This window comes from Aulonocara stuartgranti (assembly GCF_965226115.1).
Source record: "Aulonocara stuartgranti genome assembly, chromosome: 22".
In the NCBI taxonomy this organism is placed as follows: domain Eukaryota; kingdom Metazoa; phylum Chordata; class Actinopteri; order Cichliformes; family Cichlidae; genus Aulonocara; species Aulonocara stuartgranti.
Window position 1 is genome coordinate 33,043,669 of NC_138957.1, and position 14,942 is coordinate 33,058,610.

General features: G+C 39.4%; 2 protein-coding genes across 5 annotated transcripts; one reads left to right on the forward strand and one right to left on the reverse strand.

Moving 5' to 3' along the window:
* Window positions 1–317: 317 nt before the first annotated feature.
* On the reverse strand, window positions 318–7,118 carry LOC309699389 (major histocompatibility complex class I-related gene protein-like). Of its 4 annotated transcripts, none has more exons than XM_082522404.1 (7): window positions 7,031–7,118; window positions 3,330–3,596; window positions 2,584–2,862; window positions 2,111–2,413; window positions 1,369–1,473; window positions 1,176–1,193; window positions 318–1,067 (listed from the first exon to the last, which is right to left on the reverse strand). In XM_082522404.1, exons 2-7 carry the CDS (start codon window positions 3,451–3,453, stop codon window positions 1,054–1,056), a joined length of 843 nt encoding a protein of 280 aa, XP_082378530.1. In that variant the 5' UTR covers window positions 3,454–3,596; window positions 7,031–7,118; the 3' UTR covers window positions 318–1,053. The 4 variants fall into 4 exon arrangements, with proteins under 4 accessions (XP_082378530.1, XP_082378529.1, XP_082378528.1 ...); XM_082522403.1 differs by lacking the exon at window positions 7,031–7,118 and adding an exon at window positions 4,403–4,637; XM_082522402.1 differs by lacking the exon at window positions 7,031–7,118 and adding an exon at window positions 4,403–4,637 and having other exon boundaries at window positions 318–1,064; window positions 3,330–3,756.
* slc39a7 (solute carrier family 39 member 7) lies at window positions 5,217–14,433 on the forward strand. The gene is made up of 8 exons (XM_082522400.1): window positions 5,217–5,522; window positions 7,687–8,190; window positions 9,664–9,832; window positions 10,475–10,555; window positions 10,692–10,826; window positions 11,036–11,149; window positions 11,900–12,096; window positions 13,276–14,433. The coding sequence occupies exons 2-8, from the start codon at window positions 7,696–7,698 to the stop codon at window positions 13,528–13,530; spliced, it is 1,446 nt and encodes a 481-aa protein (XP_082378526.1). The 5' UTR covers window positions 5,217–5,522; window positions 7,687–7,695; the 3' UTR covers window positions 13,531–14,433.
* The last annotated feature ends 509 nt before the right edge of the window (window positions 14,434–14,942 follow it).

Consider the following 14,942-nt stretch of genomic DNA (forward strand, 5'->3'; position numbering starts at 1 on the left):
TGAGTTCAGCATTAAAGCTGTATTTAAGTTCACCTTAAAGTCTCCGAGTGTCTGCACATTGGGTCCTCCTACTACCACTCCTGCCTGCACACAGCCTTCACATAACAGAGACAGAGTAATTATGAAGATTTAATCAGATATTTATGCATCCACATAATTTAATTTTTGTTTTATAATTCAATTTTTCTATTTAATATCTTGCATTACCCTCGATTTAGACAGGACTTATTTTCAGGATTGATGTTTGTTGTTTTCAAATGAGCCTAAACTCACACAACAGAGGTTTAGAACAGAGACAAACACAGTCAGCAACAGAGCAAAGGATAAAAGTTTGCTTCTTTTATTTTGTTGTGCATGTTATCTCTGTGTATAATAATTAAGGTCTTATCAAAATAAAGGTTCAAAAATATTTAAACAACTCTCTATGCAGGGCACAGTACCGTATATGTTTACATCATATTGAGTAAATAGCTGGTTAGAAGGAAACAGACCTTGTAAAAACTCTGAACATGTACCAAAACCACAGAAAACAGAAACAGATTTTAACTCTTTTCACACACTTAATATGCTTATTAAATAATTTTTTTAAAATATCATTATCAATATCATCATCCAGATGTTAGTGAAGTCACATCATTGCAGCTTCAAACAGATCATTTTGGCCATTGCTGATTGAGGAGTGGACAGAGAAATGAGGCACTTCATGCTAACTACACAATTTAGGCCCATCCTAAAGCATACCCTAGTTTCTGAACGAGCGTCATGTTGTAACACTTGAAATTAGTGACTGAGATTATAAACTCATCAGAAAACTGTTTACTGAGATCAAAATGTAAAGCAGCTGTTTGGCTGTCCTCCATACAGTCAGATAACGCTCCCACTTTGCACTGGTTTAACGCTTTGCATTTGCATTGTTCTTCAAACCTGAAAGCTGCATCTTTCTATGCATACTGTATGTTCAGCTAATGAAAGCTGGTGGGTCATCAGCACTCTCCAAATGAAAATATTTCCCTTTCTGGGAAAATGTGATGAAACTCGGTGTTCTTCTCACCGTCACTGCTCCCCTGCTAAGACAAACAGAGAACAGAAAATGAAATGTCTCCTGTTACAGTAAACAGAGTATCAGTTACTAACAAAGTAAAAACAAGTTGCGGCATTTTATTAACATTACTCACTGTTTGTAAGCTGGAACCCTGAAATACAGACAGAATAATGAAAAACAAAATGATTAACATGACAGAGTTTAGCAAAGCCAAATTATCAAATAACTCACTAAAAATATCACCAAAAATATCATGTAAGTACATATAACTACAAGGTGCATAAATTCCAAATTCATTATTGGAGTAAAATCTGCTGTAATCTCACCATTGTTGTTTCTTCTCCAGATGAAGAAACCAAAGACTGCCAGGAGGAGTAAAGCTCCTCCAACACCTCCAACAACAGGACCAACAGGAAACACTGAGGGAGAAACTGAAAAGGTCCGAAATGTAAGATCATTCACACTGCTGCCAAACCAAGCTGCTGTTTCCAGTGTTAATGCATCACTTCTGAACATTGTATGTGGTTAAGAAGAACATTTTCTTCTTCAATGGTGTGGTTCATGAGATCTGTAGTGGCCAGATCTCAGTTTGGATCATAAAGAAAGAAAATTTGTGTTTAGGATGGTTTACAATGTAAAAGCAGACACTGTATATACTGCTTCAGCCTGATTTAATTATGCATTTTTGGCTTTTTTGTTATCAAACTTCTCCTTAGTGTAAATGTTAGCACCATTCTTCTATACATGGTTATATGATGAGGTTGTACAATATTTGGTGTTTATTATATTGGTTCATGCCTACGATCAGATTTGGCACATTTGAGAAACTTTAGCAGATTAAGCTCCCTTTCATCCTAATTAATGTCTCCATTGTTTCCTCTGACAGTGTGCAAAATATTTTACATTACAAACAGTTGTAATTTATTGACATTAAAATGACATCACTAATGAATTTCTGTTGACTCAAGAATTTCATGCAGACATTTGTTTCAGAGTTTGTTTGTTTTTTTAAATATGATGGTGTTGTAAACTTTGAGATACAGAACTTAATTCCTGAGCCTTTCTCACCCCAGTTTGTCCGGATCGCTGTCTTGTCCAGTTTGGTGATGATGTCTTCCTTAACATCAGAGAGCTGAAACACACAGTCGTACCTCCTCCAGTCCTCTGGCTTGATTGATGAAACATTCAGCTCAACGCTCATCTGGAAGCTCCCGTCGTGGTTGGGGAGGATCTCTCCATGCTCCACACCCTCATGAATTTCCTCTTCACCTCTCCGCCAGAACATCATGGCTCTCTCTGGGTAGAAACCTGTAGCATGGCAGCTGACTAGAGAGGAGGGAGTCCTCTGCAGGAAAGAAACTGAGGGAAGAACTGGGAAAAGATAAAAACAAAATAGGGAGAGAGGCTTTATCTGGGACAGCTGATAGTCATTGATGAAATGCTTGTCTATGCACTGGTTCATTTTCCTTGAAATGGTGCTGTAGAATAGAAACAGAAAGGGAAGCTTTTGCAACCATATATAATAGCATATGTAATTCTACCTGTTCTCTGCAGAAATCTCCTCCCATATTTCACATACTTCTTCAGCCAGTCGGGGCACCTGTTGATGTAGTAGTTCTTGTTGTGCTCTAATCTGGGTTTTTCAGTATCCCACTGCAGTTTTGTGACGACAGCCTGTGGCTTAGGAGCAATCCATGTTAGTGTCTGCAGGTCCAACGCTATGAAGTCTTCCCCATCATAACCATACTGATTAAAGCCTGTGATTTTATCAGTCTCATCGTCCCATTCACAGCCATTCATCCTCTGAAAAATGTGAACACCTGACAAGGAGAGAGAGAGAGAGAATGCAGAGGCAGTAAAGTTGTGGATGGTTAAAGATGATCAGAAAGGTAAATCCTGCTGCGAGTCGTCAATATTTATCATCAAAACAACACCCGCATCATAAGAGGAAAAGAAATTCTCATCTTTATTATTCTTGTCCTTGGAAGTAACCATTTACTTCAGCTACTGTTGATGTACACAGTGACAGTGACTTTGTATATAGCAGATATTTTTCTTGCCATCCCTCTAACAGAGCAAATTAAACTAGGTCAGTAATTTATTCTGGTCACTAGAACAGAGTAAATATCTTACTTGTAATTTTACTTATGTGGTAGACTGAGTGTTTTCGGTGTGTAAATGAAAACCTCCAAATAAAATGAAATAAATTATGATGGGAGGATGTAAGTCTTGCTGTGTGTGTGAATGAAAAGAGCAACATTTTAGGTAAAGGGTGATATTAGTGTACCTTCAGTTTGGTTCAAGCGCTTCTTCAAACTATTAATATTGGCTCTGAAGACCTGCTGATTCCCAGAGCACTTCTGCGTGTACCACTCCAAGTGCTGAGGATCTTTTTTTATTAACTCCTGCATCCAGTCCAGTTTGGGTTCAGCTCTCCTGATGCTGCTGTCGCAGTAGCCCACTAAAACCCCATCAACTAAAGCCGCACCAACAAATTCTGGGAAGTCTGAGATCCCAGAGGAAGCAGTGATGAAATATTTCAGGGAGTGTTTCACTGTTGAGGAAAACATGCCATTAGAACACAAATGGAAGAATGAATCCATCCATCCATCCATTCGCTTCCACTTATCCTTTTCAGGGTCGCGGGGGGCGCTGGAGCCTATCCCAGCTGTCATAGGGCGAGAGGCAGGGTACACCCTGGACAGGTCGTCAGTCTGTCGCAGGGCAGAATGAATTTATTTATAATGTAATTTTACTAATAATTCAGTATTTATTGCTCTTAAAAAATTCCTTCTCGTGAATTTTAAGCTAATTTCATCTTAAGTCAAATCTATCATATCTGTATTATATACTTCTATCTCCTTTTTTATAAGACTGTCTCAGGTTAAAATAGCAGGTTGTCGCTTTGTTGGCTACACTGCCCCCCGGTGTTTAAATATGGTATAATAACAAATGATGTACTAATATTCTCATTTAAACTCAATAGTAGTAGCAGCCGTATCACAAGAAGGAGTAGTAGTACTATTTGTTGCTGATATACAACCACTTTAGTTACATTAATGGGAACTGCGTGTGACGATATCAACGGGTTGACAATGTCAGCAGTTTTTCCTCGTGATAACTGCGGATTAAATATCAATAATATTAACTAAATTAGGAGGAGATGTTTCAGCAGTGCATTTATGAGCTATTTCTAACTTCCTCCTACGTGTAAATAATTGTAATTTAGGAGATGATAAAATTAAAGACGAAAGTAAAACTAAAAACGCAGCATCAGAGTACCGTTATACAGGAAGAAAGGACAATAACAGCTGTTGCAGCACAGACGTGCTTTACAGAAATAAAAAGGGATAATTTTACCTGAAGATGAAACGTGACAGGAGAGGAGAAAAAAACACAGGCTGTTCATCCTGTTTGTATAAATAAGATGGGTCCTAAAATAGGCCGCTGATAAGAAATGTGAAGAGAGAAACTGGGGGTGTGAAAGCGTCTCTGACCAATAACGTCACATTCAGATGAGGGCAGAACACACCGGCCGACCAGTCATAACCTATCGTGCTGAGTGCGAAAGTGAAGCACTGCATAATAAGCTGGGGGTGGGGGGGTTTCTGGGTATTTTTTTCTTTTCCTTTTTCTTTTAGGATTCAGCAGTTGAGCTTTTCTGCCAATTTTACCACATCTGCCTTTTATTTCAAAAACTCGTTAAAATAGGTCAGCATATGTCAGGGATGTGTCTTACTGTAAGTAACTTTTAGGACCTAAATGACAAAAGCATTGTCCTCCTGATTAAAAATGTAGATTTTTTTGAAATTTATTTTCAATTAATTACTTTTTAAAAAAATGCGATTTATAATGCAGTAATGACTGCTTCATCAAACGATTATTATCATTGGATTTAAAGCAACTTATTTTTATGTTCCGCTTTTAAATAAAAGTTATCTGACAATTAATAAAATATAAATGTGTATAATCTTATTATTATTGTTGTTGTTGTTGTTGTTTATTTATGTCGTGACAGACTCCCTCTCTATCATAAAAAAGTCTCCTTCCTTTACATAAATAAACAAACCTTCAGCTAATCGAGTCACGATGTTTATATCCTCCTTGTCTCCGGGTTGGTGCTGTCGGTATCACATATCTCGCGATAATTTGGTTATCTCCTTTAAATGAGAAGAAATTGTACTCTTTTTATTTTGAGTTAAACGTTTTAATATGCCACTATAATGCTTTAAAAAGGCAATAAAATATAATTGAATCTAAGTAGTGAGTAAAAAGGTGTCTCAAAAGCACCACGAAAGGAGGAGGTAGACTTTGAATGGAACGCGTTCCCGCGAGGTTTCGTTTAGTTTAGTTGAGTAAATGCCACGTCTTATTCTCAGCCACCAGCATCATCAACGTAGGCAGAAATATTGGTAGTTCTGAGCCCAGGACAGATCAAGTTATCAAGTGGCCGACACTCGGTGATATCTGGCACGATCTGGTAAGATTTTAATCTTTATATTTTTCTGTTATGTTGCATTCAGACATGTTGCTTCTGCTGCAGCAACATGCTAGCAAGTTTAGTAACTAGCTAGCTAGCCAGCTAGCAGACTTTCCTAACAGCTAATTGAAACCTGCGGTCAGTGGTCCTCTTTGAGCGGCTTTTGCTGTTTACTTTGAGATTAAAGTTGATGCTCTCCACAGGGATTATCCACGTTCACCCACCAAACAGTGAGCAAATAAACAATCACAAGAGAAGACAAAGCTAGCTCAATCAAAGTCAGATTACCTTCACTTCATTGTATCGTCACAGCTAAAATGATACGGCTGCAAGCACACATCAGCAGATGCTGGTGCACATACATACACATGCAGCGATGTATTACAGTATTATATCAAAGCAAACCAGCTAAAAGCACAAAAAACACAAGCTACAAAGTTTGCTTTTTGATTTGAAGAGCTTCAGTCTGGAGCCACAGCAGTGGACAGTTGCAACGGCTTCATGCAAACTCTGATGAATTAAGGATAATTCGCTGTTATATTGATCAGTTCACTGATCAATCGCCACATTTGGTGCGGATCCCATTTCTTACTGGAAATGCGTCCTAAGACGCACGGAATGACATACGTAGTCATATATTAATAGGTTAGGCTTATTAAGGCTTATTTTTTTGACGTCTCATATCTTGGCGAATAGCTCGAATCCTGCATTTAAAGAAAGTGCTCGTTTCTGCAGTAACTTGTTGCACTGTCTGTACATGCGTAGTTTCTAATTTCCTCTTGAAATACCTTGGATGTCACACAAACTGTTTGGGCCAAAGATTGATTCTGACTCATATTCTGTTCTTCTTGTGATTTTTAAACTCACCATGAACAGAACGTGATTCTAAAATATGGCTAGATGTTTACTGATTAAATAAAGATAACATTGAGGACTATGCTCAATAACTTGTTGCACTGTCTGTACATGCGTAGACAGTGCAACAAAGAGTGACTGGGGATTTGTGCTTCAGCAGGAAACCTACGTCATAACCACAAACCCCTCTGAACCCTATGCTATAACCTACAACCAAACATGCACCTAACTACACATCGGCTCTACGCAGCGCACAACTGTTTTAACTGTCCTGTTGAGTACAGTCAATTCCTTCATCTAATTTTTCGCCTCAGTTTTTGAATTTGTCAGTAAGAGAATAACAGTCATCATCTTACTATAAGGAATAGAATAATCATAGCATCAATATAAAGACTCACAAATGTCAGCAAATTCCTGGGGAGAGACTGGTGAAACAAAAGGGAATGTATAAAGAAGTGAAAAAAGCTTAACACAAATATGTTTGCAAGAAATGATCAAAACAAAGGGTGGGCACCCAGGAGGGAAAGAAGTCCCAACATTGTATCTGGTTCTAACAAACCACCATATATAAAACATCAGGACATGACCACAAAGAAATTAACACATAATGCACCAGGCACAAGCATAAATGCCAGTAAAGTTCAGCAACTTACACAGGTTACGTCGTAGGCTCTACAAAGACGGCCTGAGACTAACTGAGAAGCTTTGAGTGTAGATGTAAACATGCCCTCTGAGTTACAGCCATAACTGTATATAAATGAGGAACATAACCATTATTGCATCACCCATTGGTCTTGGATTCTTCTTGTTAAAGGAGCAGGAAGTTACTATATTTGGAGTAGAAGGTGGTAGTTATCAGCTGATGCTAGCTTGGTTACCAAGCTGCATTTTAAACTGCTTAATATAGATGAGACTAGTAAAGTATTACAATTTCATTGACAGTTGTTCAATAAGGCAATAACAACACAAACGGAGTCATGAGGTCCAGTTCAGTGACTCAAAGTGTGGTCCACCCGACCCTGATCAGCTGCATTTCCCTGTCTGTCAGCAGCCTTAATCTTAAGCCTGAAGAAAATTAAACTGCAGTGTTACAAACAGATTGACCCTCTGTTGTTAAGGATGTGGAAACTGTCCACAGAAGGGAATTTCATAGTTAATTTTGCATCAAACCTTTAAAGATTTCCTTAATGTCATTTGGTTGGACAGTTTAAACTTAGAGTCTGTTTCTTCACCCTCACTTTGGCTTCAGTTTTGATGCTGCTGGGTTTTTATTTATTAGATGTCTTCTTCTCCTTTCTCTACATCCCAGGGTTTTACTATGGGCTGTTTACGTCTGCTGGCATTGACATTGGCAACATCTGCAGTACTGTTGTTAGCATCCCATTTAGCCACTGCTCACAGCCATTCCCATGGTGACCATGGACATACCCACGGCCACCATCACCACCACCATGGCCACTCACAAGGCGAGGATGACCACCATGGGCACTCCCATGGCTCTCAGGTGAAGATGTTCCATGGAGCAAGCAAGTGGAGCGCTGAGGCCAACCTGCAGGAAGAGGAGCACGATCACGGCCACGATCACGGCCACGATCACGGCCACGATCACGGCCACTCTCATGATCACGGACACGATCATGGGCACGATCACGGACATGGGCACTCTCACGATCACGGACATGATCATGCTCATCATGAGAATGTTGTTCGAGTACACAAGGAGGGAGGTGGACACGAGCACGCACACGGAGGGGAGAGGACGAAGAGGGAGGCGGGCAAAGAGAAGAGGAACATGGTGGAGCTCTGGACACAGGTGAGTGACTGCTTGTTTAGGTTCAGCAGTTGGGTTTGAAGACAAATTAATCATAGTGGCATAAACTTGTTTTTCCTGCTGATGATTTGAGTACGTTGATACAATGTTCACATCTCAGTAAAACTCTATAAAGCATGAAGACAAGAAACGTCTGTCTCCAGTAAACCACAGCTTCAAATGTCAGATTCAAAATTTTCTATGAATAATAACAATAAATGGGTCATAGCCACAGCCTAAGGAAAAGTATATTATTATACTCTTATAAGTCCTTTCGTTAAATACACTTTATTTTTAGTAAAAAAAAACAGTTTAGAAAAGAATATGAAAATACACAGATTATTTAGATAATTAACAAATGTTCATTTTACCATTTATCATCGCCAGTAATCACATGTATTTAATCAGATTACATTTTGTGTGTAAAGAAGAAACATCAACCTTTTACTGCACTGTAAATTCAGTCATCACAATATGTTTACAAATCAAACAAAATATGTCACTGATTATTTTCTCTGATTATCTCCTTGATGCTTGAAAAGAAAAACGTTTGCCATTTTACACAAAACTGTGCAACTGTTCCTAGACTGCAGGTAGGTCTGTCAGAGCGCTCTACACCTTTATTGGCATTACTTCAGATGTGTTGCATGAACAGACAAGAATGTGATAATAAAAAGCAAACTGCACTCTTTCCACAAATGGCAATCCACCGCTCCCAGCACAACATCAAATCTCTTCAGAACATCACGCTAACCTTTTTTATACACTTTTATGATACAATCACAAAGCTGGTAGTGAGATACACAGTATGATGCTCAAGTCAAGTGTCAATCCCAACCAAGCAGCAAAGGCTTCATAAATGAAATTGCTTTTTAAAGCCTTAGTTTGTAGTGAGAGGTCTGTTATTGCAAGCTGTTGATCATGGTTTACATTCTTTTGAAATTATTGTTGTGCAGCAAAGCAGCAGGATTCTTGAGACAAAATCAGACTCGTTATGATCTCATAACAAATTGAATTGTGGAGTTTTGCACAACTGGGTGATATCTGTATGCAACTTATTGTGTGCCTTTATCTGTATCTTCTCTAAAGAGTTTCCCTGGCTCTCGTTTGTTTCTTATTTTGAGGAACTTGAATGCGCTGTCTGTTCCCTGAATGACTCACAGCCTTGCAGTGGTGCATTGTTACTACTGAAGAACAAAGTTGGAGTTATAGTCGGCATCCAAATGGCTCCTTGGTGCTTTATCTGTCTGAGTCAGAAGCTCTTTAGTTTTGTTTTCCAGTCATCAGATCTGTGCTGACAGATCCGAAAACCTCAGAATATTATATTTTATATTATATTTGTATCCTTTCCTTTTTTTTTCCTCTCCTACTTTATATATTTTCCTTCATGTTTCTTCTTTAGTGAGTTAAGGATTATCTTTCACATGAATACAAAGCATTTGAAATTTAAACTCCCTCCTTCATCTTTGTCTGCAGGCTGTCGGAGCCACCCTGCTCATTAGTGCAGCTCCCTTCCTCATCCTGTTTCTGATCCCAGTTCAGTCCAACAGCGACCAGCACCAGAATCTGCTCAAAGTGCTGCTGAGCTTCGCATCTGGTGGATTGCTGGGTGACGCCTTCCTCCACCTCATACCACATGCTCTGGGTGAGTACGAGTTCCATTCTCATTTCCTTTTTCTTTTCTTTTTTTTTTTACTGTAAGTTTATGTAAGTGAAGATTTTAAGTATTTATAAAGTGTTGCAAATATGCTCACGTTAATTACAAAGATCGTATGACAGAGACAATAGTTTTTAATTGATTACAGTGATATTCAGTCCAGTGATTTTGCACGTCGGGCACTGAAAAAGTAAACACATATATACAGCGAGAGATGTTGCAACAGTTAGAAAATATGACACTTTGTGGAAAAAAGTAAGGTTGTAGTCGGGCAAAGTCTTTGCGTCTGGTTTTGACTTCTTCTCTTCCTGTATCAGCACTTACGTGGTGTTATTGTCCAAGTGGCGACACCTGTCGTTCAGGAGAATACTGCAACGGCTAAATAGAAGTGACTGCGTGATGATGTTGCGGCGGCGTGCTACGCGACCCATGCGGAGGGTATACTGGTGCCTTTACAGCTTTGGCACTCCTGTCAAAGCCATAATTGCCTGTGATGGTAAAATGAGCAGCTCGGTGTCTCTGTTGGTTTTAACTTTTAGATTTGTTAAACAGCTGAGAGAGAAAAACAGAGCAGCACGATCCTCACTTTGTCTTTCTGACGTCTCCTCGTGTCATATTTGTTTTGCACAGAGCCCCACTCACATCACGGAGATGGGGATCATGGACACTCGCATGCAACTGAAGAGTCGCATGACCACGGCCACTCTCACGGTATGCATTAATGGGATTTCCTTTTTTTAATGTTGCCTGTGTGTTGTCTGGTTATTTGCCGGTGATTTTAAAAGAAAAAGTTTCTAAAGCCAAGCAGAGCTCATGAAGCAGTGCTCCCTATTCCCTACCTGTATAGGAGCGGCCCACGGTCATATGATGTCTGTGGGTCTTTGGGTTCTCGGTGGGATCATCGCTTTCCTAGTGGTGGAAAAATTTGTGCGTCTGCTGAAGGGAGGACATGGCCACGGACACTCCCATGGACACTCTCACGGTACGCTGGAGGAAACTCTTCTTTTGATCAAGCTCCTTTAAATTGCCCTGAAAGATCAGTTGTGTACAAAACCAGATTCCTGCATATAGTAAATGTTATTTTGTTGCTGTTTTCAGTTCAGAAGTTTTTTGTAAAACTGCATGTTCACTAGATTTCCCAGCTATATTCTCTGTAGGTGTTTTGAACTTTGTTCTGTGTGGCTTTTTCAGTTGCTACCAAAGAGAAGGACAGTGATGGAGAGGAGGAAAAAGAAAAGAAGAAGAAGGAGAAGAAAGAAAGCAAAGATCAGAAACCATCAAAGAAAGAGGAGAAAAAGAGTACAGGTGAAGCACTGAAGTGTAGTTTCTGTGCTGAAGCAACTGATTTCAAACAGAATTTGAACCTGCACACACCCACACTTCTTTGAGCTTCTTAAAAATGCTGCTGCAGGACGTTCACTGATAGAGCTTGGTCACTGTGTGTGGCTTATTTTTACGAGTCATAACTACACAATAGTGGTAGTAAAAATGATATTTTCTACTGTTTATTCCCATTGCTGCCATCTTGGATTGTAAAGTTGGGTTGTGGTATGGCTGCTCTGACTTTTTAAGGGGGAAAAATCCCCTTTGGCGAACTCTGAATTTCCAAATTCCCACTTCAGATGGAACTGGGATAGAATTAACGTGGCGCAGAGGTTGGATTCTTGATTGTCTGGAATCTGCAAAAATGTGCAGTTGAGGATAAAACAGAAAATGTTCACATGTGAGATGGTGAACAGACTGGTACCAGGCAGTCTCCCATTCAAGTACCAACCAGGCCCGACCCTGCTTAGCTTCAGAGATCAGCTGTGTGTAACACAAAACAGAACCAAGCTGCAAACATGTTTTCTTGGTCTTTCAAAATCTGTTTGGAATCAAGTTTTTAATGTGCGTGTCAGAGGAAAGAATGTTCACATTTTTCTTGGGTTGTTCTTATTTATGTTTTTTTTTTGTGGGAATCGTGAAACATAAAAAGCTCATTGTTTGCATCAATCCATGAGCCACTAAACACTTTACATATTCTTCGGGTCTTTACTGTTCCTTCCACTAATGCAGATATCAAGGTGTCTGGTTACCTAAACCTGGCAGCTGACTTCACACATAATTTCACTGATGGTTTGGCAATTGGAGCTTCATTCCTGGTTGGTCCAGCTGTGGGCACCGTCACCACCATCACCATCCTGCTTCATGAGGTCCCACATGAGATCGGAGACTTTGCCATCCTCGTCCAGTCTGGCTGCACCAAGAGGAAGGTAACCACCAAATATGAAAAAGCTGCAAAAAGTCTCAAAGTCGTTGACACAGTGTACACACACACTTGTCAGTATACTTAACAAAGTATAAACAAGCAGAAAACAACAACTACATACAAGGAGGAATTAATAAGAACTATTCAAACAAAGACAGCCTGTCTACATGCAGTTTTCTAATTAAACTGTAAAGCGTGTTCACCAGGAAATGGTTATCCACCCACATACTGACACATCTTGTCTCGTGGTCAGTTTAGTCTCTAAATGACAACCCAAACAGCATCCACAGTCATTAAATATGTAAAGCCACTGCTCCACCTTCCCCATAAAACACAGTGGAAAACCTGCTGTGGTCTGACTGGCAACTGTGCTTTTGAACCATGAAACTCTTGAATTTTGGTATAGAGGCCAAAAAGTCCTTGGATTTCTGTGTACAGTTCTCAGCGCACTTTTAACTGAGTGAAACTGTAAAACTCCATAGTGCTGAAAATAGAGAGACTAGACGAATCCTTCAATTGTCACACAAGGGTAAATTTGGTTGTATCAGCAGTAAAAAAAACCAAAAAAAAAAAAAACCCAAACCACATACACAAACAGAACAAGACACGGAACAGAAACACACAATTTTTACATATTTACATCATGGACAATAGTTACCAAAGCAGAGTACTGTACAGGTATTAAAATTAGAGTACAGATAAGGACAAAAAGTAGTAAACAAACCAAACAAATATTTTTGGTACAAATTCACCCTGACTGTGTGATGCTGCTGTGCTCTTTGCTGATATGTACATGGAAGCTGCTTTGGTCCACACATGCAAAACAAGCTTCCTCTTGCACCTTTCTTTCACAATAAAAGCCTTTGATATATGCACAGTATGACAGCTGTACTCTTGGAATATATGCAACATATTTAAAGCTAATTGTAAGATTTGAATAAACTCCTATCTCTGGTTTTAGCTTTAAAATAGAAAAATTATTTTTTCAATAGTAATTAAATATATATATATATATATTTTATTTTTAGTGCAGATTACCTAGTATGTGGTGCAAAAATAGACATTTATATACTGGATTAAAATGGGGACCAAAATATTCTGGTTCTCTTTAAAAGATTTTTAAATATATATATAAAACTATAGAAAATTAATGAAGCATTGTCTTCTCCCTCCTTGCCTGCAGGCCATGTGTCTACAGCTGCTGACCGCTCTGGGAGCTCTGGCTGGGACAGCTTGCTCGCTGTTGGCTGAAGGTGTGGGTGCCGCTGCTACCGCCTGGATCCTGCCCTTCACGGCTGGCGGGTTCGTTTACATCGCCACAGTGACGGTGCTCCCAGAGCTGCTGGCGGGCCGCTCCAGTTTCGGCCAGTCTCTAATGGAAATTCTTGCCCTGCTGTTCGGAGTTGGCATGATGGTGCTGATCGCGGAGTACGAGTGAGGCGCTGCAGAGCGCACAGACTTCTTACAGCACAGGGGATGGAGAGACAGAGAGAAGAGGTCAAACGGTTAAAAAAGCCTTTTCACATAGAGATCATGTGGATTATTTTTGTCAAAGCTGTGTTTCCTTGTTTGTTTCTTTTTTTTTTTTTTTAAATTGAGTTGTATTTTGGCACAAACGCCACTACTTGATGGAAAGTGGAAATGTTTTTGTTGTGTAGTGTCTGTTTTTCTTAGCAGTTCATGCGCACATCCCTGATTTGTATAACTACTTTGTGGTTTTTGAGAGGAGTAGTGTTAACTTCTTGATTGTTAACACTGCTCCACTAAAGAAACTGACAGCTGGAAGAAATAACATGAGTGGAAGGATTTTTGGGAAAGGGAAGAACGTGGATGTGGACTCTTTCTGTACAACGGCTCAGTATCAACTTAACATCTTCACTACATCGACCATCCGGCCGCCATCTAACTACATGCTGAGCTGACAAGTAACTTCCCTCTAAGTCAGAAACATTTTCCATCTGAATCCATATCAGTTTAAGATGTAACAGGTCTTCTGTTCATTTCAAGTTTTGGTGAGTGAAAGAGTGGAGACAGTGCTGGTGTGGCTCCCACTGAAGTGACTCAGTGCTCTGTTCTACTTGATTAATATCTGTTTAGTTTGAATGTACCCAATCTCAATATTTTTACATTCCACACAATAAAAGTGAATGTGGCTTTTACGCATGTGCTACAAATGGCAACATAATTACTCTGAAATTATTAAACTCTCACCTGGTTGTTTGTTAAAGTAGAAGCAGTTTTCACATTCCTAACCAAACTATTTTTTTCAGCTGATGACAAAGAATAAATAAAACACTTGCAGCTGTTCTGAAATCCTCAATAAAGGGTAATTATTTTCAAAGTGTTGATGATTTTTCTGTATGTTCTGTAATTGACCGTAACAAGATTATAATGAAATGGTTTTGAGTTGTTAGAAGTGATGTTACCAAACACAGAAATGTTTTTTGTGACTCTCCAAAAGTTGATTCTGTTCATCTGGACGTAGCGTTTTCAGTGGGAGAAAACGTTCAGATGAACACAACCAACTTGTGGAGATGTACTTACCTGGATGATTGAGCATGTGTCAAGATGTTTTTTGTGGCTATTTTCAGAAAAGACCACAAGAGGGAGTAAGAGATGTCTCGCGCAGCATTTGTTGTGCTTGACAGATCTCACGTCCTCAAATCATGTTAAAAGCACCTTAAAGGACATTTGCTGGACTTGTGAAGCAACACACTTGTGTGTTTGTGGGTTTATTTTTTTTATTTCACAAGAGTTAAAGATAGTGGCAGAACAATCTGACCTAGATGACTGAGAACCTCCAAGGTTTCACAATGGTTTCAACCAAAACCTCTGCTGAGAATGACCCAC

Bases quoted from the DNA above. Each gene is read 5' to 3' on its own strand.
- LOC309699389 (XM_082522401.1), bottom strand. From the start codon at position 3,717: ATGACAGCTGGGATAGGCTCCAGCGCCCCCCGCGACCCTGAAAAGGAT. The intron at 2,863-3,329 runs GTACACTAATAT...TCTCCTTGTCAG, and splicing joins GCGCTTGAACCAAACTGAAG to GTGTTCACATTTTTCAGAGG. The intron at 2,414-2,583 runs GTAGAATTACAT...ATCTTTTCCCAG, and splicing joins GAGATTTCTGCAGAGAACAG to TTCTTCCCTCAGTTTCTTTC.
- slc39a7 (XM_082522400.1), top strand. From the start codon at position 7,696: ATGGGCTGTTTACGTCTGCTGGCATTGACATTGGCAACATCTGCAGTA. The intron at 10,827-11,035 runs GTACGCTGGAGG...TGGCTTTTTCAG, and splicing joins CTCCCATGGACACTCTCACG to TTGCTACCAAAGAGAAGGAC. The intron at 11,150-11,899 runs GTGAAGCACTGA...CCACTAATGCAG, and splicing joins AGAGGAGAAAAAGAGTACAG to ATATCAAGGTGTCTGGTTAC.